Source organism: Grampus griseus (genome assembly GCF_964374135.1).
Source record: "Grampus griseus genome assembly, chromosome: 2".
Lineage (NCBI taxonomy): Eukaryota > Metazoa > Chordata > Mammalia > Artiodactyla > Delphinidae > Grampus > Grampus griseus.
The window spans coordinates 74,124,514-74,148,159 of record NC_139018.1 but is presented as its reverse complement, the minus strand read 5'-3'; the positions used below and the strand labels follow the sequence as shown (position 1 = coordinate 74,148,159).

The window sequence follows — 23,646 nt, the reverse complement described above, 5'->3', positions numbered from 1 at the left end:
TCTCCCCAATCCCTCCTCTGCCTGCCTCCCCTCCAGATGGCCTGCTCTAAACGGGCCAAAGGACCCCCGTCTTCCAGCAAGACCAGACGAGGAGGGTCTCGGGAACGGAAGCTACCGTGGGAAGTAACGAGGGAGAAGAATGGAGTGCCTTGGACCAAGGGCCAGGCCCCGGGAGGAGGTGAGGAGGAGAGGAAGGTGGGCTAGGGTACAGTTCTCCTGGTCGCGGTGGGGAGGTGGTTGGAGACCATGGAGGCCGTGTCTGGAAGGGGGTGGGCTGTGGATGCAAGTCCTTGTGTCCCTCAGATACCTGCCGCGGACGGAGGCTGGGGGCCCACCTGCCCAAGTGGGTCATGCCTCAGGGGGCATCCTTACACACCAAACCTCCTCCCCACAGCCCAGCTTCAGTATTGTCAGAGGTGAGGGTCGTGTTGATCAGATTTGGGGTGTAGGGCCATGCAGGTGGGCTCACTTGCTCTAGGAGAGCCTTAAGGGCCTCCCCAAATCTCCTTTACCTCCCAGGGTCTCTGGGCCAGGGAGAGGGCTGGCAGGAGAGGTGTCACCTGCTGAGGAGGAAGTGAAGGGGAGCACCTGGCAGGGCTGCACCAGGATGCTCAGAGCCTCACAGGCTCCCTAGGGAGGCCTCTTGGGTCTGGACTCCTCCTCCGGAGCACCCACCCCCACCCCGCGTCCACGTCCCTGTGTTCCTGTGGCTGGCAGACTGCGAAGAAAAGTCTAGAGGCAGGATCTCACTTCAAGGAAAATTGCTTTATTCTGTTTCCTCCAAAGGGGCTGCTCTCCAGGCTCCAGGACTGGGAGCTTCGTTGCACCCTCAGGACGGGGCAGATCAAGGAGATGTGGCACAGCTACTCCTCGTTCAAGACCTTTGGAAAGGAAACAAAGTCCAAACTAGCTCCGGAGAGGTGGGTGTTGGGCAGGGATGGGCACAGGCAACAAAGGGGAGATGGGCACCGATGGGGGCAGGACCACCGTGTGGCCTGAGGGAGGCCCCCTGGTGGTGGGAGATGGGTCCTAGGGGTCAGTGTGGAGGGCAAGTCCTGGAGGGTAGGGCTCTGGGGTCAGCTGGAGGGATGCTTCCTGGGTGAGGACAAGGGGTCCTCTGGGAGGTGCACCTTAGGTTGGAATTACAAGGTTGAAGGCCTAAACTAGGTGGAAGAGAAGTAGAAATAGCAGTTGGGGGAAATTGGGACACACTAGGTGTCTATCAGTTGGGGTCTTTGCTGACCACCCTAGGGCTGGGATTCACAAAATCATTGGTAGTCAGAATGGGAAGAAGCCTAGAAATCGTGGAGGACTGAGTTACCCCGCCTCTGGGGTCGTGGGGTTCAGCTGTGGGGGTGAATGAAGGGGAGGGATGCTGGGGCGAGGGGCTCTGTCTGAGGGGGACTGATGTGTGTGTGGGCGCTGCCATGCGGGAAACCCACCTTGGCGCCGATGTCGCGGCTCTTGGCCCGCAGCTTGTTGACCTGGGACTCGGCGATGTCCGCCCGCTCCTCTGCCTCATCCAGCTCGTGCTGCACCTTGCGGAACTTGGACAGGTTGGTGTTGGCCTGTTCCTCCTGCGGGGGTTCGGGGGGGCGGGGGGATGAGGCGAGAGGAGCCAGGGGTTATTAGACTCCCAGCCTGGGGGCCGGCTCCTTGTCCCCTCCTCCAGGCCTGGGCCCCATCGGGGTCACTCACCGCCTCCTCGGCCTGGCGCTTGTAGGCCTTGACCTTCAGCTGCAGCTTGTCCACCAGGTCCTGCAGCCGCAGCAGGTTCTTCCTGTCCTCCTCCGTCTGGGGGTCGGGCAGAAGTGAGTACGGCATGGTCATGGGAAGCACTGCAGCCCCTTCCCCACTCATCGGCTTTACCCTGAATGCAATATCCTGACCCATTTCAACTCCTGGATCCTCACCAAACACTTGAGTTCCCCTCACAATTTCTTACCCAAAAAGGTATGAATACTTTTAATGGTTTGTACCAAGAAAGAGTCTAGGGAGCGGATGGGCTCCCTGAAATTGCACACAAAACTGTGTGTGTGCACAGGCCCTGGGGGGTCCTGGGGGCCCATGGAGAGTAAGCCCCCTGTTTCTAGAACCCAGCGTGTGCTGGCAGGAACTCTGGGACTGCAGGCCTGACGGGGTTTCCTGGGCTGCTGGGAAATGACATTGACTTGATCTAGGTTAAGGACAAGTATGCATAGAGGGATGGCGAATCTCTGGATTGGAATGGAAAGAAAATCTGATTGACAGTCTGATTCTAGAAAACACCATAAGAGCTAAAGTCTACACTTCCCTGAGTAACCGAAAAGTTCTGAGATTCGTTTAAATGGTTTGGTGTTTTTTGGTGGTGATGACGCCAGGCTAAGGTTTGGCTACATATTTGCTTTCTGGTAATCTGTGCAGGGTGAGCTCTAGCTCGAGCTCTGGTGTCTGAAGGGGAAAGGCTGAGGGGGAATGCTGAGGTGGAACTTGAAGGCCAGGGGCTCAGAGACTGCCCTCTGAGCCAGGGGACACTCAGGGTAGAACAGGGTCAGGCAGAGGTAGAAACAGGGCAGCCAGGGGCTGTACTCTCACTCCTTGACCTGTAAGAGGCTAAGAGAGAACACTTCATCCCTCTGGGGTGGCTGTCACCCTGGTTTCATGCCATAATGCAGAGGCCCTGGCCCCAGAGCAGCTGCCACGCCCGCACCTGGTAGGTGAGCTCCTTGATGCGACGCTCACTCTTCCTCATGCCCTTGATCGACTCTGCATTGCGCTTCTGCTCGGCTTCCAGCTCATTCTCCAGCTCCCGCACCCGGGCCTCCAGCTTCTGCAGCTGCTTCTTGCCGCCCTTGAGGGCGATCTGCTCGGCCTCGTCCAGCCGGTGCTGCAGGTCCTTGATGGTCTGCTCCATGTTCTTCTTCATGCGTTCCAGGTGCGCGCTGGTGTCCTGCTCCTTCTTCAGCTCCTCCGCCATCATGGCGGCCTGTGCACGACAGAGAGCGTAAAAGAACAGGACCCCGGGGCCTCTTCTTTCCCATTAAGGATCACCTCTTTCCCATCCTGCCGTTTGCTCCCTGAGGCCCTCAAACCCACAGAGTGGCAGAGTCACCGCTGTTACAGCACAGTGGCCTGGCCTGGACCCACAGGCCTGGTTCGAGTCTTTTGGGGAGGGCAAGAAGGGGAGCGGTCACTCACGTCCGTGATGGCCTTCTTGGCCTTCTCCTCGGCGTTCCTGCACTCCTGCACTGCCTCCTCCACTTCGCCCTGAAGCTGGGACAGGTCTGCCTCCATCTTCTTCTTCTGGTTGATGAGGCTGGTGTTCTAGATAAAGGCAAAGAAAACTATTGAATGTATGCTTTGCTGCCTGACTCTACACTTTTACCCAGAGAAAATTAGAACTGGTCATTTTTTAAAAACATGTCTTGATTTTAGTATTTTCCTTGTTTTGCACCTGCTTTCTCTTTTCCTATGAAAATAGGTATATTCTAGACAGTATATCTAAAGGGACTCGGCTCTGAAGAAAGACTTCAAGCAGGAAAGGGTCTGTTGTTCTACTCCTGAGCTCTGTAGTAACACGTCTGTGCAGGAGGATGAAAATATTCCAAGGAAAATGGGAGAAACTTGGTTAAAGGGACTGTATCCTGGAAGCGATTATAGTTATAGAAGGAGTGGGGTAAGGAAGAGAGGACCACATCCGTGGGTGATGTCATTCCCACATGTACTAGATTACAGAACAAAACTCCACAGGGCAGTGCAGTGAGATGGACGTAAAAACTCATTACCGAGTATAGCTGAAAACAGTGTGTATGGGATTGCAGAAAAATGGTGTTCTGTGGAGAATTTGGTTTGCAAGTAGATGCAGTTGTGCTTCTTTCAACTCCAAAAGTCCCATTTTATTTATTTATTTATTTATTTTCGGTACATGGGCCTCTCACTGTTGTGGCCTCTCCCGTTGCGGAGCACAGGCTCCGGACGTGCAGGCTCAGCGGCCGTGGCTCCGGGGCCCAGCCGCTCCGTGGCATGTGGGATCTTCCCGGACCGGGGCATGAACCCGTGTCCCCTGCATCGGCAGGCGGACTCTCAACCACTACGCCACCAGGGAAGCCCAAAAGTCCCATTTTAATACAGCAAGCTGAGGCTGGCTGTCTTCTAGAGGTAGGATATCACATAACAGCGTGCATTCCACGACTCCCAGATTTGTGATTTTGCCAGGCACCACCAATCCACCATGACACTCTTAGCTTTTAAGTGTAGACCCCTTTCTCAAGGTTGTGGTTCCGCAGCCATGACTAACAGAGGCGAGCTGGTCCCAGAGATGAAATAATTTATGATCCATGTGCTTGGACATATGCTTTCTCAGGCCATCTGATTCAGAGCATCGCTAGGTGTCCTGGCTCTGCTGCTCGGCAGGTTTCTCCCGGCCTCTCACCTGGGAGTGCAGCAGCTGCACCCGCTCGCTGGTCTCGATCAGCTCCTGCTCGGCCAGCTTCCGGGACCGCTCCGTCTGCTCCACCACGGCCCGCAGCTCCTCCAGCTCGGCCTGCAGCAGGTTGTTGCGCCGCTCCACGATGGCGATGTTCTCCTTCAGGTCATCGTTGGCACGGACCGCGTCATCCAGCTGGATCTGGGTGTCCTGCGCATCACGAGAGTGGGCGTGAGAGAGGCAGCTGGGCTCTGGCCCATCAGGAGGCCGTCAGCTGAACTGGATGCTGCGGAGAGCCCCTGGCGGTGGCTCAGGTGGGACCTGTGGGAGGTGCCTGCGACGGCCCCGGGGCAGGAGGGATCTGGTGCTGTGATGGGACGCCACCCCCCAACTCGGCCACCGCCCCTCTCTGGGTGAGGTGACTTCCTGCTTCCAAGAGTCACCAGGTACCTTCAGCAAGCTCTGGAGGCTCTTCACTTGCTTCTGGGCCTCGGCGGCCACGCGGTTGGCGTGGCTGAGCTGGATCTCCATCTCGTTGAGGTCGCCCTCCATCTTCTTCTTCACCCGCAGGGCCTCGTTGCGGCTGCGCGTCTCCGCGTCCAGGGAGGTCTGCAGGGAGTCCACCACCCGCAGGTGGTTGCGCTTCGCCTGCTCCATCTCCTCGTCCTTCTCTGCCAGCTTCCGCTCCATCTCTGCCTTGATCTGGTTGAACTCCAGCTGGGCCCGCAGGATCTTGCCCTCCTCGTGCTCCAGGGAGGCCTGGAGTGGGGTGGGGAGAGAGGGTCCGAGGAATTCAGGGAACAGATGGGGGCAGGGGTCTGTCCATGAATCGTGGATACAAAGTGAGTTCAAGAGTGGTGTAAGTGGTTCAGTCAAAGAAGCAGAAGGAGGAAGAAGAAAAGAGAATTTGAAAGAAAGAAAAAAAAAGGCCTAAGAGAAGGTGATTCAGGCTCTCACAGAGGAGAGCAAGCTATGAAGACAAAGAGGAAAATGAAGAGAGTGGTGTTGCCAAGGAAACCGAGGCAATCAGGCACAGAATGTAAAAACCCGAAGAGGGAGGCAGAGATGGAAGGGGGGTGGGGGAGTGAAACAGGAAATCTTGTCTAAGATGTAATAGGTAAAATGTTTGTGTGAAGGGAACTGAGTGACCGGGTTCATTCATTCATTCCACAATATTTGTTGAGTGCCTACTATGTGCCAGGCACTGTTCTAGGCTCTGAGAATTGAGCAGTGAACAAAAACAAAGGGAGATGAGAACAGGGACCACAGCCTAGAGCTCAGCTTCTTCTCCCACCCCTTGCGCACCCCCTACCCCTGTGTGCGCACCTCGGCCTCCTCCAGGGCCGCCTGCAGCTCCAGCTTCTCAGCCTCCAGCTGCTTGCGGACCTTCTCCAACTCGTGGATGGTCTTTCCACTGGAGCCCAGCTGCTCGGTCAGGTCGGAGATCTCCTCTGTGGGAGGGGCGGGCCGCTCAGCTGGGGGCAGCCGGGCTCCAACGGGGGGCACGCCTCTAGGAGCCGCTGGGTGGCGCCACGTGCGGACCCTCCCTGCCCCGCCCCCGCCCCCGGCCTGGGCCCGCACCCTGCAGGTTCTTGTTCTCCCGTTTGAAGGTCTCCAGGTGCTCCAGGGACTCCTCGTAGGCGTTCTTGAGCTTGAAGAGCTCGGTGCTGAGGGAGCGCGCCTCCTTCTGCGAGGACTCCAGCTCCGACTGCGACTCCTCGTACTTCTGCTTCCACTCGGCCAGGATCTGCGGGGACGGGACGCGGCTCACCGGGCAGCCCCAGCCCCACGTCCAGGGGCACCCAGGCCCCTCTCCTGGGCTCAGCCTCCTCCCAGCCTCTGCCTCCTGGGAGGACGTTCCTGACTCCCGCCTGCCCGCCTGCTCTGGCCCCTGGCTGCGAGTCCCCAGCCTGGGCCCACCTTGTCGAAGTTCCTCTGCTTCTTGTCCAGGGCCGCGGCGGCCGCGTTGGAGCGCTCCACGTCCACCATCAGGTCTTCGATCTCATTCTGCAGCCGGTGCTTGGTCTTCTCCAGAGAGGAGCACTTGGCGTTGACGGCCTCGACGGCCTCCTCGGCGTCCTGCAGCCTCTGGGCCAGCTTCTTCCTGCCCGTGTTGGGGGAAGGGGGGTAGTGGTGGGAGAGGGTGGGGAGGATGGAGGGTGTGGATTTGGACAAGGGTACACATTGTGAGGCTTGTAGAAAACAGTCTTTGAAAACTCAGAAGCATTGTTGGAGAAACCTGAGGACAGGCCCAGGGGCTGAGAACGGGGCAGGCAGAGGTTCTGGGAGGTGTGAAGACCCACAGCACCCGGAGGGCCCTTTGCGAGGCATCCCTAGGCTCTAGGCTGCAGACACGGAGGACACATGGGCTCTGAGCGCCCCCATCTCCCCTGCCATGGCACCCTGCCCCAGGTGGGAGCGCTCTGCCCTCAGACAAACCTTTTGTTCGTCTTATATTCGGATGAGAAACATAACGCGAGCAAAAAGCTTCCCTGAGAGGAGAAGGAGGTGGGGCCAGGGCAGGGTCCTCTGTGTGGTCAAAACACAGCTAAGCATCCATCCCCTGGGCCAGACCCACTGAGGAGTGGGCTGGGCTGCATCCTACCCTCACAGGGGCCTCAGCCAGAGGCAGGCTGCCCGGGACTCACTTGGCCTCCTCCAGCTCCTCGGTCCTCTGGATGGCGTCCGTCTCATACTTGGTCCTCCACTGGGCCACCTCCGAGTTGGCCTTGGACAGGACGCGCTGCAGCTCGGCCTTGGCCTCCGTCTCCTCCTCGTATTGCTCCCGCAGCAGATCACAGTCGTGCCGGGCTGACTGCAGCGCGTGGGCCAGGGCGTTCTTCGCCTGGGAGGGGCGGCACCGGGAGGCGGGCTCAGCTTTCCCTGTGATGCAACTCCAGTTCCTGCCCGTCTCCTCACCCTAAATTTCAGCACTAACACCCTAGTGGCCTCACCTATCTCTAAATCCCTAGTGAACCTGGAACGGTTTACTAAGTACTATAAGCAAAGAAAGTCCGTACAGCACTGCGCTATTTACAAAATGCTTCCTGCCCGTCCCCCCCGTGCTCCTCATGGCAGCAGGCGTTATCATCCTCACCCCTGTTTTACAGGGAAGGAGACGGAGGCTCACAGAGGTTTGTTGATTTCCCCAAGGTCACCAAGCTCTAAGAGGCAGGTTAGGATTTGAGACCTGGCCTTTTTTAAAAGTCATAGTCGTTTCCCTTTTTCATGAGCCCAGCAAAGTGCTAAGAATTTCAGGAACCAGTGGAGTTTCTTTCTGCAGTTTTCAGCTTGCTCTGCTAATCCCAGGACCACTTGTACAGTTTCTGCATCCCATACCTATACCCAGTGAAGGCCATCACATCTCCCTAGTTTATTTCCTCACCTCGCTTCCCCCCGACCTGGGCACCCTTACTTCATGCCCTCCAGAGACAGCAGCAGAAAGACAGAGGGCCTCCGCATGGGGAATAGATTAAGGAGGCGCGTGGTAGAGTCTGGGCTATTATCCCTTTTGGAAAATGGGAAAATACTGGGTAGATGGCAAGCCTCATTCTTAGGAAAGAAAGTGATGTGGATGCGAGGCCAGCCAGTATGCTGGACCAAGTGCCCTGAGTCCAGGCCTCACCTTAACCTCCTCCTCCAGCTGCCTCTTGAGGTCCTCCAGCTGCTGGGTATAGGTGAGCTTGCCCCGGGTCAGCTGGGAGATCAGCGCCTCCTTCTCATCCAGCTGCCGGGACAGCTCACCTGGAGAGGCACCGAGGCACGCTCAACTCTCAAAGGTCAGTCAGTCCTCTCTCCCCCAACCCCTCCCCTAACCCTCAGGTCCCATTCTCTGGAGAGATATGTGTGTGCACCCAAGCCTGTGGTGGCTCAGGAAGTTGGGAGACTAGGATGGGGCTCACCATTCTCGGTCTGCAGCTTCGCCCGCTGGCTGGTGAGGTCGTTGAGAGAACGCTGGGTCTCCTCGGCCTTGCTTCGGTGCTCGTTCATCTGGTCCTCCAGGGTCCGGCACATCTTCTCCAGGTTAGCCTGAGACAGGAAGGGGAGTCATACGATCTATGTAGGGGGTGCTGAAGGGGTGTGAGTGATGCAATTAAAGGAGAAGGGAAGAGAAAGGCATGGAGGAACAAAAGGGTCCAAGAACTGGGTCAAAGAAGGGAAGCAGGAAGCTGAACCATCAAAGAAGAGAGAGGAGGCACGGACAGAAAGTGGAGGCAGGTGGAGGGAATGGGAGGAGGGGAGAGGAGAGCAGAGGCCCACCTTGGCCTTGATGACCTGCTCCATGTTGGAGGTGACGTCGTCCAGCTCCAGCTTGAACTCGCTCTTCTCCTTCTCCAGCTTCTGCTTCACGCGCTGCAGGTTGTCGATCTGCTCGCCCAGCTCGGCCACGCTGTCGGCGTGTTTCTTGCGCAGAGCGGCCGCCGTGGCCTCGTGCTGCAGCGTGGCCTCCTCCAGGTCCCGCCTCATCTTCTGAAACTCAGCCTCGCGCTTCTTGTTCATCTCAATCTGCACGGACGTGGCCCCGCCGGCCTCCTCCAGCCGCTCACTGATCTCCTCCAGCTCCCGGGACAGGTCTGAGCGCAGCTTCTCCACCTTGGCCCGGGCAGTGCGCTCGGCCTCCAGCTCTTCCTCCAGCTCCTCGATGCGCGCCTGGGCAGGGTACAGGGGGCTCAGACCCACCGCCTGAACCCTCTATCACAGCCCCCTCCCCAGGGCTCTAGAAGGCTCCTGGCCTGTCTGGAACAGCAGGCAGCTTAGTTCCACCAGTGGACAGGTAGAAATAACAGGATTTTGGTGAGATGGTTTGGACAGCTGAGTTTGGGCCGGAACATTGTACATTGTCTTTATTGGAAGGAAAGCGGTTGAAGCTTGCTCTTGAAGAAGGACAAAGAGACCTGTGTTCCAGGGATAGTTTAAGCAGTTTTGTGGCAAAAATAATAGAAGTTGGAATGAGAGAGCCACGTTCGTCTGACCAGACAACTAAAGACCCAACACAGCGTTCACTCTAGAGGTAAGAACTGAAGTCACAGACCATCAGGGCTGAAGGGACCTTAAAAGCCACAGGGAACAAGGGAGGACATATAGACCCAGAGATTGGCAGTGGACTACCCACAGTCACCAGCTGAACCACAGCTGATATAGGAAGCTGGGATTTCTGTCCCCAGACCCGTGAGTGTTTCAAGATCTCTTCCTATGTCATCCTTGGATCAGCCAGCCCTCCTCGAGGTGCTCCACAGGGGAACTGTGATGGCCCAGCACCTCCCTTCACAGACACAGAGCCAGTGCCTGTGACGCTGGGAGAGAACGGCCTGGAGGAGGGTTGGGGGGCTGAGCACCAGCCCAGGGACCTTACCTGAAGCTCTTTGAGCTTCTTCTGCAGCTGGCTGCCCAGGGCCTGCTCATCCTCAATCCTTGCATTGAGGGCGTTCAGCTCAAAGTCCTTCCTGCGGGGAAGGAGGGAGGGTGAGGCAAGGGAGGCTGGTTGGGCTCCAGGAGGGCCTGCCCGTGGTTGGAGATGGTAATGAAACAAACGAGGAGCAAAATTTCATCAAAAAAACCCCAGCTTCCAGGGCTGTTGTAAGGTCCCTGAAAGTGTAACACCTGCTGAAGGATTGAAGTTCAATAGGAAATATAACAGGAAGAGCACTGTAGGTGGAGTGACAGGACCTGGGCTCCGAGATGCTCCCTTCTTTGGTCTATAAAATGAAGGCGTTGGACTAGGTCGACTCAAAGGCCCCTTTTAGCTCTGATGGTCTCTAATTCTGTCACTGTTACTTTGGGCAACTTGGTAACCTTTCTGAGCCTTCCTTTCCTCTTTGGTAAGTGGGGTTCAAGTACCATTCTTTTTTTTTTTTTTTTTCGCAGTACATGGGCCTCTCACTGTTGTGGCCTCTCCCGTTGCAGAGCACAGGCTCCGGACGCGCAGGCTCAGCGGCCATGGCTCACGGGCGCAGCCGCTCCGCAGCATGTGGGATCTTCCCGGACCGGGGCACGAACCCTTGTCCCCTGCATCGGCAGGCGGACTCTCAACCACTGCGCCACCAGGGAAGCCCCAAGTACCATTCTTAAAAGGTGGTTTGAGGATCACTGGGATCATATATTTATTCATTCATTCAGCAAGTACTGTGCCTGGGGAAGTGTGAAGGTTTCCTGGTGAGATTGTAGACCAGGATGAGTTTCACAGCCTTTCATAGTCCTGACGCTAAAGCACTTTGATCATCCAGAAATGCCCCACAGACTCACTGTTCGCCAGGTGTGAAAAGTGGATCCACACATTTTTGAAGATCTTGCAATAAGAATTGGAACCACAAGATCACTGAACAAAGAAGTAGCCAGACCATGCCCTGCTCACACGTGGTGGCTGAGCCGTTTCTCTGCGGTCCTCTGGGCTCTCTGTGAAGGACCTGAAAGGATTTACCTGAGAGGCTTTTGTGTGGAGGTTTCCTCCGTGTTAAGCAACTGGTCTCCAAAGAGACTTGTGTATAAAGGGGGTGAGCTGTTATTTTCCATCCCTTTTGAGGGCCCAGCAGGAAGAGAGGGCTTGAGGGATCCGGGTTAGACTTTTGCCAGGGAGGCCTGCCGGGCCCTGATGTGCGTGTCTGGGGGAGGAAAGCCCTCTTCCTGGAGGCTTTGCCCACAGTTTTGCACCTACTTATGGAGGCTGCATGAGGCTGTTGCCTCTGAGGTTGGATGTCTTGGCTCAGCTAATATTGCCATGGGCGGAACAGTCTGCTGGGCGGGGGAGGAGGAAGGGCGATGGGGCGGGGAACACGCTACTTTTTTAGCCGCTCATCCAGCTGCTGCTTGTCGTTCTCCAGATCCATGATGCTCTCCTGGGTCAGCTTCAGGTCTCCCTCAAGCTTCCGCTTGGCTCGTTCCAGGTCCATACGCACCTTCTTCTCCTGCTCCAGGGATCCCTCCAGCTGATGGAGAAAAGGACCAATGTGCCCTGTTAGGCCAAGCATCCTTATTTGGTGATTTGGGAGCTAAGTCCCTCTGTGGCTGAGGAATCCTGAGAGGTGTCAAGACTTGGGAAAGCTTCCCCAGAATGGGCCGGTTGTTGCCAGGGGACTGTGAGAGCACCTAGCATGGAGGGATGCTCAGTAACTATTTGATAAATGATTGAATGAATGACTGTGGGATGAAATCCCAAAGCTATGTTCATTCATTCTGCATCCTATAAGCACCTACTGGATACCAGGCCCCCTATTAGGCACTATAGGCACAAAATTGAATAAATCCAAGTTCCCACCTAAAGGCAGCTTCCAGTCTATGGCTGGGACGAATACTTCAGTAATGATAACACAGAGTGATAAAAAGTGATTCAGTAGAGATATGCTCAAAGGACTACGTGTGAGAACAATGATCACTAAGGATCAGATCCTGGCTAAAATATTAGAAGTCCAAAGATCATCCTTGAGGAGCTTCACAAAATTCCCAAGAAAATGTTTCATGTTCTTACAAGTTAACCCTCTAAATCCCGTGGTTGAAGGGAGAGACATATAGGCTTGAACATCAAGTGGAATAAGGAAGCCCATCTCTACTGTGGATCACATCAGCAAGATAAGATATATAAATCAGAATTGATCACCCCTCCCCTTTTCTATTCCCCAGCTCCCTTCTAGAAAGGTATCAGGAGAGGGAGCACTGTCCAGCCCCACCCCCCCAAACACACACACACACACACACACACAAGCACAGATGGACATGGTATATCTAGGCCCTTGTGACAATCTACTTACATCGTCCACATGCTGTTCCAGCTTGACCTTGGCCTTGGTCAGGGTGTTGACCTTGTCCTCCTCAGCCTGAAGGTCATCCAGGGCCTGTTGGTGGGCCTCTTGCAGAGCTTTCTTCTCCTTGGTCAGCTTGGCAATGATCTCGTCCAGCCCAGCCATCTCCTCTGTCAGGTTCTTCACCTGTTGACCAAGAACCCCATCCCCTTTAGGGTCAAAGGTCACCAACCTAGAGACATCTGTGGAGACCTCCAATGCCAAGGACCTGGGCCACACTCAGGTCTGGGAATCCTGAGGAGACACGGGCTGGAGCCAGAGGGAGCTGCCCTCACCTTGTTCTCTGTGGCGTGCTTCTCCTTCTCCACCTTGGCCAGCGTCAGCTCCAGGTCATCAATGTCCCTCTTGAGCTCAGAGCACTCGTCTTCCAGCTTGCGCTTCTTGGCCGTGAGCTCGGCGTTCATCTCCTCCTCGTCCTCCAGCCTCTCGGTCATCTCCTTCACCTTGGCCTCCAGCTGGATCTTGTTCTTGATCAGCTGGTCGCAGCGCTCTTCCGCATCAGCCAGGTTGTCTTGTTCCTGAGCGCAAGGTACAGAGGGGAGGCTGTTTGGTGGGTGGGGTCCTCGCCCTGGCAAGTGCATGGAGGGACAGGCTCCACCCTCACTATAGGAGGGGAGCTCTAGGATCTCCCCAGCTGAGAAGAACCTCAGAAGGATGGGGAGAGGAAGAGTTTTAGGGCAATGTGATGGGAGCACTGGGGGATGAGAGCCGAGAGGAAGGGAACCAGAAGTCTCTTTATCTGGCCCTCTTCCTCTGGTTCTTCCATCAACGGGAGGGAACTGTGTTTGTTGATGCCAGCACTTTACATATTTACAACCTAGTGAGATGGGTGGCTTTATTTCCCATCTAGAGATGAGGACATTGAGACTCAAAGATAATGCATGGTTTGCCCAAGGTTGCAAAATTATTAAGCTGTGGATCCAGGTTGAACCCTGGTGGAAAGCCCATGTTTTTAAGTTAGTTCTTTCTCCCTTTCCCTTTCTTTCCCTCAAGAGACCTCTTTGGAGGTCTTTGGAAGTATTGATTCCAGAATCCTCTGCCTATGAGGGCACAAGATGGTGAGCCCCTGGGTGGGGAAGTGCAGGGTGTGTGGGGGATGTGGGCAGGTGTAGGGCAGAAGAGCCAGCAGAGGCCCGGGAGCCTCACCGTCTGCACTTGGAGCTGCAGGTCGTTCTTCTCTTGCAGCAGGGACACCATCTTCTCCTCCAGCTCCTTGCGTCGAGCCTCCGACTTCTCCAGAGCCTCTTTGAGGCGCCCAAACTCCTCCTTCATGAGGGCTATTTCCTTCTCTGTCTCTGCGCTCTTCAGCAGCGGTTTGATCTTGAAGTAGAGCTTCATCCAGGGCCAGTTCTTGACCCCCATGAAGGCCCGAATGTTCCACTGGATTACCAGCAGGGAGTCTCTGCAGGGGCACAGCAAGAAGGTTGGTGAGAGAGCTTCCTCCCTCCTCCCCGTCCTGAGGCCTTGGCTCCTGGGTCATGGCCCTGTCCTGCATCCATCCCACACTCCGACAGCAAGGCCCACCCTGTGTCTGTATGTGTGTCGTGCCCCCTTTGTCATTTGAAGACCTGGTGTGCTCTTTCTCCTTATACTGCCCTGAACCAACCTGGGCCTTAGAGACCTGAGAACCTCCTTTTGAGATCTCTCACCTGCGTTCCAACAGCTTCTTGAACTCCATTCTGGAGAGCACACCCCGGGACTGAGCCTGGATGCGGGTGATGATGCGGCTCAGCCTCTCGTCCCGCATCTCCTCCAGCAGCCCCAGCAGCCCCGCCTTGAAGAACACCTGTGGAGAAGGTGTGTGTGGACATGACTAGGACAGGCAGGATGGAAAAGAGGGGGTGCTTATCTTAGAGAGGCTAACAATGCAGGAAAGAACTGGAGGAAGGAGGTCAATGGCAGCTGGAGCTGGCATGGGGGAGCAGTGCTGTCTGGTCCATGGGGAGGGCTAGCACGTGGTTCAGTAATGTTCCTGAGATGGTTGGTAAAAGGAAAGGAGCCATGAGGTGAGGAGTCAAAGGACAAGACAGGTCTTCCTGTAATCAGTTTGTTTCTTCCCTTTCCTCACCTTGGTGTGGCCGAACTTGTACTGGTTGTGGTCAATGTCCAGGGAGCCCAGCAGCTTCTCTGACCCTTTCCTGCTGTCAATGAACTGGCCCTCGGGGATGGCTGCCGGGTTCAGGATGCGGTACCTGGGAGGGAGGTGCCCGTAGTTACCCATGTTCTGCACTGATCTTCTCTGCCCAGAGAATCTGAGGCCACCTGAAGACTCCCCTCCCACCTGAGGCTGCCTATGCTCCCCCTGTTCCCTGAGCCCTGGGGGGCCCTGGTACCCACCTCTGCCGGAAGTCCCCGTAGAGGATGCGGTTGGGGAAGCCCTTCCTGCAGATGCGGATGCCCTCCAGCACGCCATTGCAGCGCAGCTGGTGCATGACCAGGGGGTTGTCCATCACCCCTGTGGCAGGAGGGGAAGAGAGAGGAGTGTGTTGAGAGAGCACGGGACTAACAGCCAAGGGTTCTGGGTTCTGATCCTGGCTCTGCCACGTACTGGCCTATAACCTTAGCAAGTCAGTATTTTTTCCTAGCCGTGTTTTGAGAATAACCGAAAGGCTTTCACGGTCCTTATTTTAGATGGTTTATGCCTATTATCATAGGTGATAGCCAGGGCAAATATAGCCCATTTTTTAGAGAATAAAATAAGCCCGGACAGGTTAAGGGACTTGACCGAGGTCACTGAACTGATCAGAAGAGAGCCAGGCCTTGAACCTAGGCACCTGAACTCCTCCATCTCCTTATGATTCATTCAGAAAGGGATAAACAATCCTTACACGTGCCACCAGCGGTTGTAAGGCACTAGTGAGGTAATGTCCATCAGAGTGCCTTGCACATTACTCTGAGCTACACATTCCAAATGTAAGGCAGCACTGTGGCCGAGTTGGGAGGTAGTGTGTGAGACTCCATGGGCAGTGGGAGGAGAAGAGTGTGATTTGGAAAGCTCCATGGTGGGAGCTCAGGAGGTGACCTAGAAGGCCCTGACCCCGGGGCAACGCGTCTCAACCTTGGGCTGGGCCCGACTTCTTGGGCTTACCTGGAGACTTTGTCTCATTGGGGATGATGCACCGCACGAAGTGGGGGTGTGTGGAGCGCAAGTTGGCCATCAGCTTGTTCAGATTCTCCTGTGGCCCAAAACCCAAGAGGGAAAAGTAAAGAAAGGGAAAGAAAGAGAAGTGAGCGGAGAGGAAGGAAGGGAAAGAGAGACAGAGAGAACTCGAGGAACTAGAGGATAAAGGAGGGCTAGGGGAGGCGTGGAGAGGGAGAGGATGGGAGGCAGGAGCGACAGTGAAGTGAGGTGAGATGAGAAAGGAGTGGGAGACGAGGCCAGCAGATGAAGGGGAGAGAAGACAGGGTGGACAGGATCAGGAAGGGCCTGAAGAGACTGAGGGGCAGGAGCTGGGGATGAACCAGGCAGGGGGCAAGCAGGACTGGGGTGGCGCTGGGCCACATGCTCACCCTGTGCAGAGCTGACACGGTCTGAAAAGATGAGCCTTTCTTGGCCTTGCCTTTGCCCTTTTCGATAGCTGTGGGAAGGAGAGTCGAGAAAATGGGACGAGTGTGCACGTGGGGAGTCTGGACAGGGGGTGAGGAATCACAACCTCTCTTCACATTCAGCCTGCAGGCCAGGGTCTTCATTGTGGGTGCCTCAGCTTCTCCACCCAATTCTATCTCACTGAACCTGTAAAGCTTGAGGCCCAGCCTGACATGGAAGTGGTGGGGTGTAGCACATGACCTGCCTCAGAACCACGGCAGAAGTCCTTCTCCCAGTCCCCTGGGTCCCAGTCTCCACTCACGTGTGTCAAATCCAGCATAGTTGGCAAACAGGGTGCTGAGCATCTTGAGCGAGGACTTCTTGTACAACTCCACCACCGTCTCGTTGAGGGGGTCTTTGTTTTTCTGTAGCCAGCCTATGATGTTGTAGTCCACCGTGCCGGCATAGTGGATCAGGGAGAAGTGGGCTTCCGGCTTCCCCTTGATGTTGCGTGGCTTCTGGAAGTTGCTGGACTTGCCCAGGTGGTTGTCAAACAGCTTAGCCTTGAAGGTCATGTCAGTGGCCTTGGGGAACATGCACTCCTCCTCCAGGATGGACATGATGCCCATGGGCTGAGGGTAGAGGGGAGAGCATCACTGAGCCTGCTTTAAGCAGATGGAGATGGACCCTGCTCTAGGGTCAGTATTTGCAAATGGAGCTGCTCCTTTGGGTATTAGGTAGCAGTGTCAGCTCTGAGTACAGTTGTCTATTGACTGGCACCTGTTCAAGCCTTCCCAAGGTGGGGCTCTGTTTGATTTCGGAGGGACCTTGTGAAAGTCTGGGAATGTGGATGCTACAGGTGCTTTACACACCATTCCATCGCCCAGATCCCTGAGATGATGGGGTTGAAAATAGGTGTTCTCTCATGCGCCCCTGTGCCGCCCTCAAACTTCCTGCTCCTTGATGGGTAAACCAGGGCCGCAAGCACACTGGTATGGGAGGCCATCCTTGAGGTGCCCGTCCTCCGTGTGTCCACTCTCAAGCCTCTGGAAACTCAGCTCTCCCAGGCACCACCCTCTCCTGCAAGGTTCTGGGAACTAGGGCTCGGGCTTCTTCTGCTGTCTGGATCTCCCAGAAGGGAGAGGGGTCTGCCACTTTTCTGGGCCGTTCATGCATGTGGGGTGTGAGTGGAGAGTTCAGGCGGAGGGGCCGAAGCGGCACCTTCTCGATGAGGTCGATGCAGGCCTGCAGGTCCATGCCGAAGTCGATGAACTCCCACTCGATGCCCTCCTTCTTGTATTCCTCCTGCTCCAGCACGAACATGTGGTGGTTGAAGAACTGCTGCAGCTTCTCGTTGGTGAAGTTGATGCAGAGCTGCTCAAAGCTGTTGAACTACAGAGCGGGGGGTGGGGGAGGGGAGCGGGTCAGGCGGGCAGCTGTCCGTGGCCCATGCGGTGCGCCCAGGGCCGCGTCCAGCCCGGCAAGGGGTGCAGCTGGCCCCTCCCCTCCCCTGTCAGGGCGGGGAGGGAGGGCGCCCTGAAGACACATGACCGTCTCCACCAGAGCACACCGCCGTCCCCGCGCCTGGCCTGCAGCCGGCTCAGCCAGCGGTGGCTGCCTGTGCGAACCAGTGAGTTACTGTTCTCCCGGCCCCGGGGCTCCCCACTCACGTCGAAGATCTCGAAGCCGGCAATGTCCAGGACGCCTATGAAGTACTGGCGCGGCTGCTTGGTCTCCAGGGTGGCGTTGATCCGCGTCACCATCCAGTTGAACATCCTCTCGTACACGGCCTTGGCCAGCGCCCCCCTGGCGTACTCCACCTGGAAGGTGGAGGAGAGGCCCCGATGAGAGAGTGGTAGGAAAGAGTGAGTTGCAAAGCTCCCACTGCACCATGCTAGCCCCCCATTTAACTTCTGAAGGTGACCCACCTGCTGGACATTCTGCCCCTTGGTGACGTACTCGTTGCCCACCTTCACCCGAGGGTGGCACAGCCCCTTGAGCAGGTCAGCTGAGTTCAGCCCCATGAGGTAGGCGGACTTGTCGGCCTCTGGAAGGAAAGGGCAGGTAGCAAAGCTGGTAAAGGATGCGATGACTCCTCTGCAGAGGTAGGCTTCAGGGGCTCCACAGCTGCTCCCCGCATCCCTGACTCCCACCTTCGGTGCCATCTGGCTCGGCCTGCTCCTCTCGCTGCTTGAGTTTGAACTTCATGTTTCCAAAGTGCATGATAGCTCCCGTCAGCTTGTACATGGAGTTCTTCTCCTCTGATGTGAAGCCCAGCACATCAAAGGCATTCTGTAGGCAGGCCCGTATTGGTGGAAGCCAGAAATGGGAGTATGGCAGGTAAGTGAGACCCCTCTTGAACTGGAGAGAGATCTTGTCTCCCGAATCCCTGTGAGCTCTGAGACTCCCGTCCCCAGTGGGGAACTCCAAAACTGAGACGGGAGGTACAAGAGCTGGGTGGGGTGTGGACTGCCTCAGCCCCGGCGTCAGTGGTCAGGCTGTGCGCTGGAGGCGCTGAGGGTTGCCCACTCATGTTTCCTACTGTTACCCCTCTTCTAGGCCCTCCCCTTGCTTCCCCGCCTGGACCTTTCATATGTGTCTATACCCGTTCTTTACCTGACAGCCTGCCCCAGGCCCACGGCATCTGCGTGACCACCACTACCCCGTTTCCCTTGGTAATGCCTTGCTTTTTCGCTTGTCTGCTTCTCTGTCCCATGGCTTTCAACCCTCTCTGCTTTGATTGAAAACACCAAGTACTGGCCTGCCCTGTCTTAACCACACCCGTACCCCAGCACATCCTGGTCATAGGGCACATTCTGGTCCTCAGGGAGGGCCGTACCACGTTGAACAACAGACAGCCAGTGTCTTAGCTCTATTCGTGGGCCAGTGAACTGGCCCCATTTACCCCTGACTGCCAATCCCCTCGCCTCTCAGCTGGGTCCTCATGCACTTACATCAGTGGCCATAAGCTCCTCTGCATCATCAATTGAGTCCACAGTAGTCTCTCCTTGGGAGATAAATGCGTAGTCATAGGGGTTGTTGGTGATCAGCAGCATGTCTGGCGGGGGAGAAAGACGTGGTTAGAATGTGAGTGCAAACCCCTGGCCCTCCCTGGGGCTATCTGCCACATGACCTGCAGAAAAGCACATGAACAGGGCTTAACAGGGTCCTACATCCCACAGAACTGAATCCAGCAGTGCCATAAACCCAGGGCCTGTCAACAAGCAGCCACAAGCCGAGGTGACCAGGTTGCCATGGAGATAGTTGGTCTCGGTTGGTAGCTGTGACTCACCCAGCAGCTCAGGCTTTTTGTTAGACAGGATTTGGTAGAAAATGTGATAATCTCTCTCTGCTTTCAGCTGGAAAATAACTCTGGATTTTTCCAGAAGGTCTGTGAATAGTAGGGGAGAAGAAAGAGAGGAAGAAAAGGTTGGGATTTAAGTATAAGGAAATAGAGAAAAAGGAATGATAAATGTAGTGAGAGAAGGACAGAGGGAGAGGGAGACAAGAGAGGGAGAGAGACGCATACACAGACACACAGAGATGGAGATGGAGTCCCAGAAGGAGAGAAATGATCTCCAAGAAAAGTCCCAGAGAAAGACACACAGATGTGCAGAGACAGTGATGGAGAAAGACCAGAGGAAGTCTCAGAAGGAGACGAATATATAGACCTAGAGACACAGAGGTGGAGAGAGGGAGAGAGCCTGAGGGGCAGGGCCCTAGAGAAAGACAAAGAGGGAGGTTGAAACGGAGATGGTTAGAATGAGGATGAGCTCAGGCTGAGCCCTAGCAGATCCCTGGCACTCACAGGTCTCTATGTCTGCAGACGCCAACTTTCCGGTGGCCCCAAAATGGATTCGAATGAATTTCCCCTGGAGAGGTGGAGAAGAGTGGTGATGAGTTGAGGGAAGGCTCATACTTGACACCATCCCTTGACCAGCCCAAATCCCAAGTCCAAAGTCAGGGACCACTCACAAAGCGGGAGGAGTTGTCATTCCTGACGGTCTTGGCGTTGCCAAAGGCCTCCAGGGCGGGGTTGGCCTGGATGATCTGGTCCTCCAGGGTGCCCTGCAGAGGTCAAGAAGGGTGGCGGGTGAGAGGCCTCCTCCTCCCTTTTGCAGTGCAGGCCCCTGGAGGACAGTAGGCCTACCTTGCCTGAGGCCTGCTCCTTCTTGCTGCGATCGCCAATGGCGGCAATGACAGCAAAGTACTGGATGACCCTCTTGGTGTTGACCGTCTTCCCTGCCCCGGATTCTCCACTGTTGGGACAGTTGGGCTTATTAGGCAGTGAACAAACATTGTTGGAGACCAACAAGCCTAAAGTCAGGAGAGATTGCCTAGTTTTACTTGGCAGGGGGAGCCCTGAAGCAGGAAGCCACCAGGTAATATGCATCTCAAACACACAGCTGTACTCTGACGTACATATGGTCAAGGGTAGCAACCAGGAAGGATGCTGAAAGAAGGTGTGGATTTGGGCAGGTGGAACCTGGTCTTAGCTGGGCAAGGTCAATCAGAGGAGATGGGCCTGGGCTGTTTTGGAAAAGAATGGGTGGGGCTGGAAGAATGGAGAAGGTTTGCGAAGGGAACGATGAAAGAAAATGAAGAGGTGAAGAAGATGTGGTGTTACTGGGATTATGGATAAAGGAGTGATGAGCTGGAGGGGCGTGAGTGAAGGAGATGGGAGAGGAAAAAATAAGAGACGGATGGGAAGCAGAAAGGAAGGGGGAGAGCAAGGAGAGGTCAGGGTGAAGGCCAGAGAAGAAATCAGAGCTGGCATGAAGGTGGAGGGAAAGAGAACTGTGGGTCTATGCACAGGGGCTGTGGTCCTCATAGGGGCTGGGCTCAGGGAGATTCTGGAAGGGAACGGGTAGGAGCCACACTCACGTGATCAGGATGGACTGGTTTTCTCTGTCTGGTGGGGGGAAAATGGGGAGGAAAAGTCAGGAGCCACATAAGATGCTCCATCTGGCTTTCCCCACCCCCCAACCCGCCCCAGCTCCCTGCCTCTCTTCGGCAACTCCCAGCGGCCTGAACCCCTCCAGAGGAGGAAGGGCCCTCTGGAAACCCTTTGCTTGGGGCCTGTCACCTGTCAGCATGTACTGGTAGGCGTTGTCAGAGATGGAGAAGATATGGGGCGGCGCCTCGCTCCTCTTCTTGCCCCGGTAGGCAGCCACCACCTCGGCGTTGTACACCGGCAGCCACTTGTAAGGGTTGATGGTGACGCAGAAGAGGCCCGAGTAGGTCTAGGGGAGGAAAACGAGGAGTGAGTTGCCAGTGATGAAGGGGGAGGGTTGGCGGTTTTCGGAGTTACAGAAAGGTCTTAGGAGAGGAAGAGAAAGGAAAACATATGAACGCGCTCAATCTGAGCAATCCCAGCCCTCAGGGTATTAGAACTGCACCAAGGATGCAAGGATTGGGACAGAGTGCAATACTGCCTGGGCACAAAAGACAGAAACTCTCGGGACTCCAGGAGGTGGAATTACGTGGAGCAGGAAGCCACTAGATTCAGAGGGATGTCCCGGGGTGCACTCACGTAGATCATCCAGGCTGAGTAGCGTTCCTTGAGGTTGTAGAGCACCGCGGGCTCGTGCAGGAAGGTCAGCATGGCCATGTCCTCGATCTTGTCGAACTTGGGTGGGTTCTGCTGCAACACCTGGTCCTCCTTCACGGTCACCGTCTGCAACAGCCCATGTGCAGGCCCTGCTGTCAGCCCCCTCAGCAGGGATAGGATTTGGGCAAGTTACAGGACGACGATGCTCATGAGATAAGGACCCAGGGTCCCAGAGAAGAAAGACCGGATGCTGGGGACGAGAAGGGCTATTTGGAGGGAGTAGGTCCCTACCCAGAGGAAGGGCAATCCTGGTGGCACCCCTCTCTGGCCACCCAGGTGTGGGGGGCATCTATGGTGGCCTCTCACACCGGCCCTGCCACCTACCTTGCCACGCTCTGTCTCGGCGGTGACTTTGCCACCCTCTCGAGACGAAATCTTGGCCTTGACGAACTCCTCTTTGTCATCAGGCACGAAGACATCCTTCTTGAGGTCGAAAGGCCTGGTCTGGTCTTCCAGCCGCTCCTTCTCCGGCTTGCGCAGGTAGGGGGCGGCCTCCCCAAACGCAGCCATCTCTGCATCCCCCATGGCTGGGCCTGCAGCGGGAGGGAAAAGGAGCTGACTGCCCTCCCCCCCCACTCCCCTCTCGGGGCTCTCCCCTTCAGCAGGAGCCCCGAAGCCTAGCACTGTGCTCAGGGCTCAGGAGGGGTCACCGAGAGTCCCTCGTTCCTTGAGCTCATCCTTTAGCCTGAGAACTCCCTAGCAAACCTGTCGGGGCGGAGCGGGGAGGCTAACGTCTGTCCTGGCTGGGGGTCTCCTAGAGGAGCGAGGAGTGTCCCCGGCTTCTGCGAGCAGGAAGCTAACTATACCCACCGTACCCGTCTCTGAGCCTCATCCCTCCCTGGCTCCCTCACTAGTCACAGGTAAGAACTCCTGGCCACCAAGCCATGCTCCCAAGGCAAGGCAGAAACTAGAGTTGTGTGTCTTCCCAGATCCCCCACACCCCATCTTCAGCTCTCCTTACCTTGGCTTCTCGGATGTGCCTTCGAGAGGAAAGGGGGTCAAGCTGGCTGGGGCCTGGAGAGAAGGAAGGCTGGCTGGTGAGGACTACTTCCCTGCCTCGCCCTGGCCCCGCCCTTCATCTTCCCTCCATCTCAGGCATGAACGTGGGTGGGCGGTGGTGGTGGCTTCTCTGGTCCTGTCCTCTCTCTTGCTTTCCCCGCCCAGGTTCCTGATGTCAACTCAATGAGCCCCTCACTCCTCACTCCTGGCAGATGACCCCACCCTTGCCTACCCCCATCTAGTGAAGCTTGCCTTTTTGAGCCACCTGATGTACAACCAGTGGTCACATTTTGGGGCTTTACAGCCTACAGAGCACCTTTATGCACGTGCTCCTACTCAGTCCTCACCCCATTCTACAGAGGAGGAAATCTAGGTTAACCGGCTTGCTTGTCCAAGAACACGTAACAATAAGTGGTGGAGCCAGGACTTGAACCCCAGTCTCAGGACTCCAAAGCCAGTTCTCATCCTTCCTGTCCCCGTTTTATCGTCAGTTGTGGTGAACACTGTCAGAGAGGAGCCGCTGTGGGTCTCTTCTTGTAGACAGACCCATGGTACAGCCGAACGCTCTCCACAACAGACGTGCACATTCAGTATGTATACAGCACAAGTACAGTGTCAAGGGTACGAAGACAGGAATAGCCACACCACGTGCCTGTGCCTGGGGACAGCTTCTGCAGGGGACACACACACGGCAGTGGGCTCGACTCCTAGTTGTGCACACGAGCCCCTCCACGTGCATGGACGTGGGTAGTTACACATCGCAAGCCTAGCATTTATGCGCACACTTCCTAAACAATCGTCCTCCGCCATCCTCTTGCCCCTCCCCACAGATGGACCTACCTGTCCTCGGGCCTGATCATAAACATGTCTCCCAGTTGATATTTTTGTGTCTTAGGCAGTGAGGTACATAGCCTCCCTCACCATGCCTTCAGACACCACACACGTGTGCACACACACACACACACACCCCTCTTGTGCATTCCGGTCCCACATGCTCAGATACACGCACCTCCCCCTGTAACACATGAGCCCCCCACTCCCCTGGCACATACAGGCATGTTTAGACCTTCCCATGTGTGCTCAGTGACCGGACCTGGCACTCTGCATGAAGCCCTGCATACAGCTTGCTGTTCCTAGGGAGCTCCTTTCGAAACCTGGGGCCCCTTTTCCCAGAGAAAGGCCCCCAGCTCTACGCTCTTACCTGAGAGCAGCAAGGAAAGAAGACAGAGTGCAGGAGAGAGCTGTGGAAGTGACCTGGTCAGGGGCTGTATATATGGGGCAGCAGGGCGCCCCCCACCCCCACCTGCACCCA

The 23,646-nt window shown here is 56.0% G+C and overlaps 1 protein-coding gene across 2 annotated transcripts; it reads right to left on the bottom strand.

Annotated features, from left to right (window-relative positions):
* Positions 1-746: 746 nt before the first annotated feature.
* Positions 747-23,641, bottom strand: LOC309819478 (myosin-7). Of its 2 annotated transcripts, XM_082649641.1 has the most exons (40): positions 23,536-23,641; positions 22,297-22,349; positions 21,660-21,868; positions 21,258-21,401; positions 20,811-20,967; positions 20,609-20,636; positions 19,875-19,983; positions 19,700-19,792; positions 19,533-19,596; positions 19,017-19,115; positions 18,679-18,782; positions 17,878-18,016; positions 17,653-17,771; positions 17,395-17,544; positions 16,946-17,116; positions 16,047-16,356; positions 15,709-15,776; positions 15,287-15,374; positions 14,536-14,653; positions 14,267-14,390; positions 13,848-13,984; positions 13,345-13,600; positions 12,474-12,716; positions 12,148-12,324; positions 11,183-11,328; positions 9,759-9,849; positions 8,666-9,055; positions 8,308-8,434; positions 8,031-8,149; positions 7,054-7,250; positions 6,326-6,509; positions 5,987-6,152; positions 5,732-5,856; positions 4,856-5,164; positions 4,412-4,615; positions 3,178-3,303; positions 2,690-2,965; positions 1,699-1,794; positions 1,443-1,577; positions 747-881 (listed from the first exon to the last, which is right to left on the bottom strand). In XM_082649641.1, the coding sequence occupies exons 3-40, from the start codon at positions 21,858-21,860 to the stop codon at positions 864-866; spliced, it is 5,808 nt and encodes a 1,935-aa protein (XP_082505767.1). In that variant the 5' UTR covers positions 21,861-21,868; positions 22,297-22,349; positions 23,536-23,641; the 3' UTR covers positions 747-863. The 2 variants fall into 2 exon arrangements, with proteins under 2 accessions (XP_082505767.1, XP_082505766.1); XM_082649640.1 differs by having other exon boundaries at positions 17,395-17,771.
* Between the last annotated feature and the right edge of the window lie 5 nt (positions 23,642-23,646).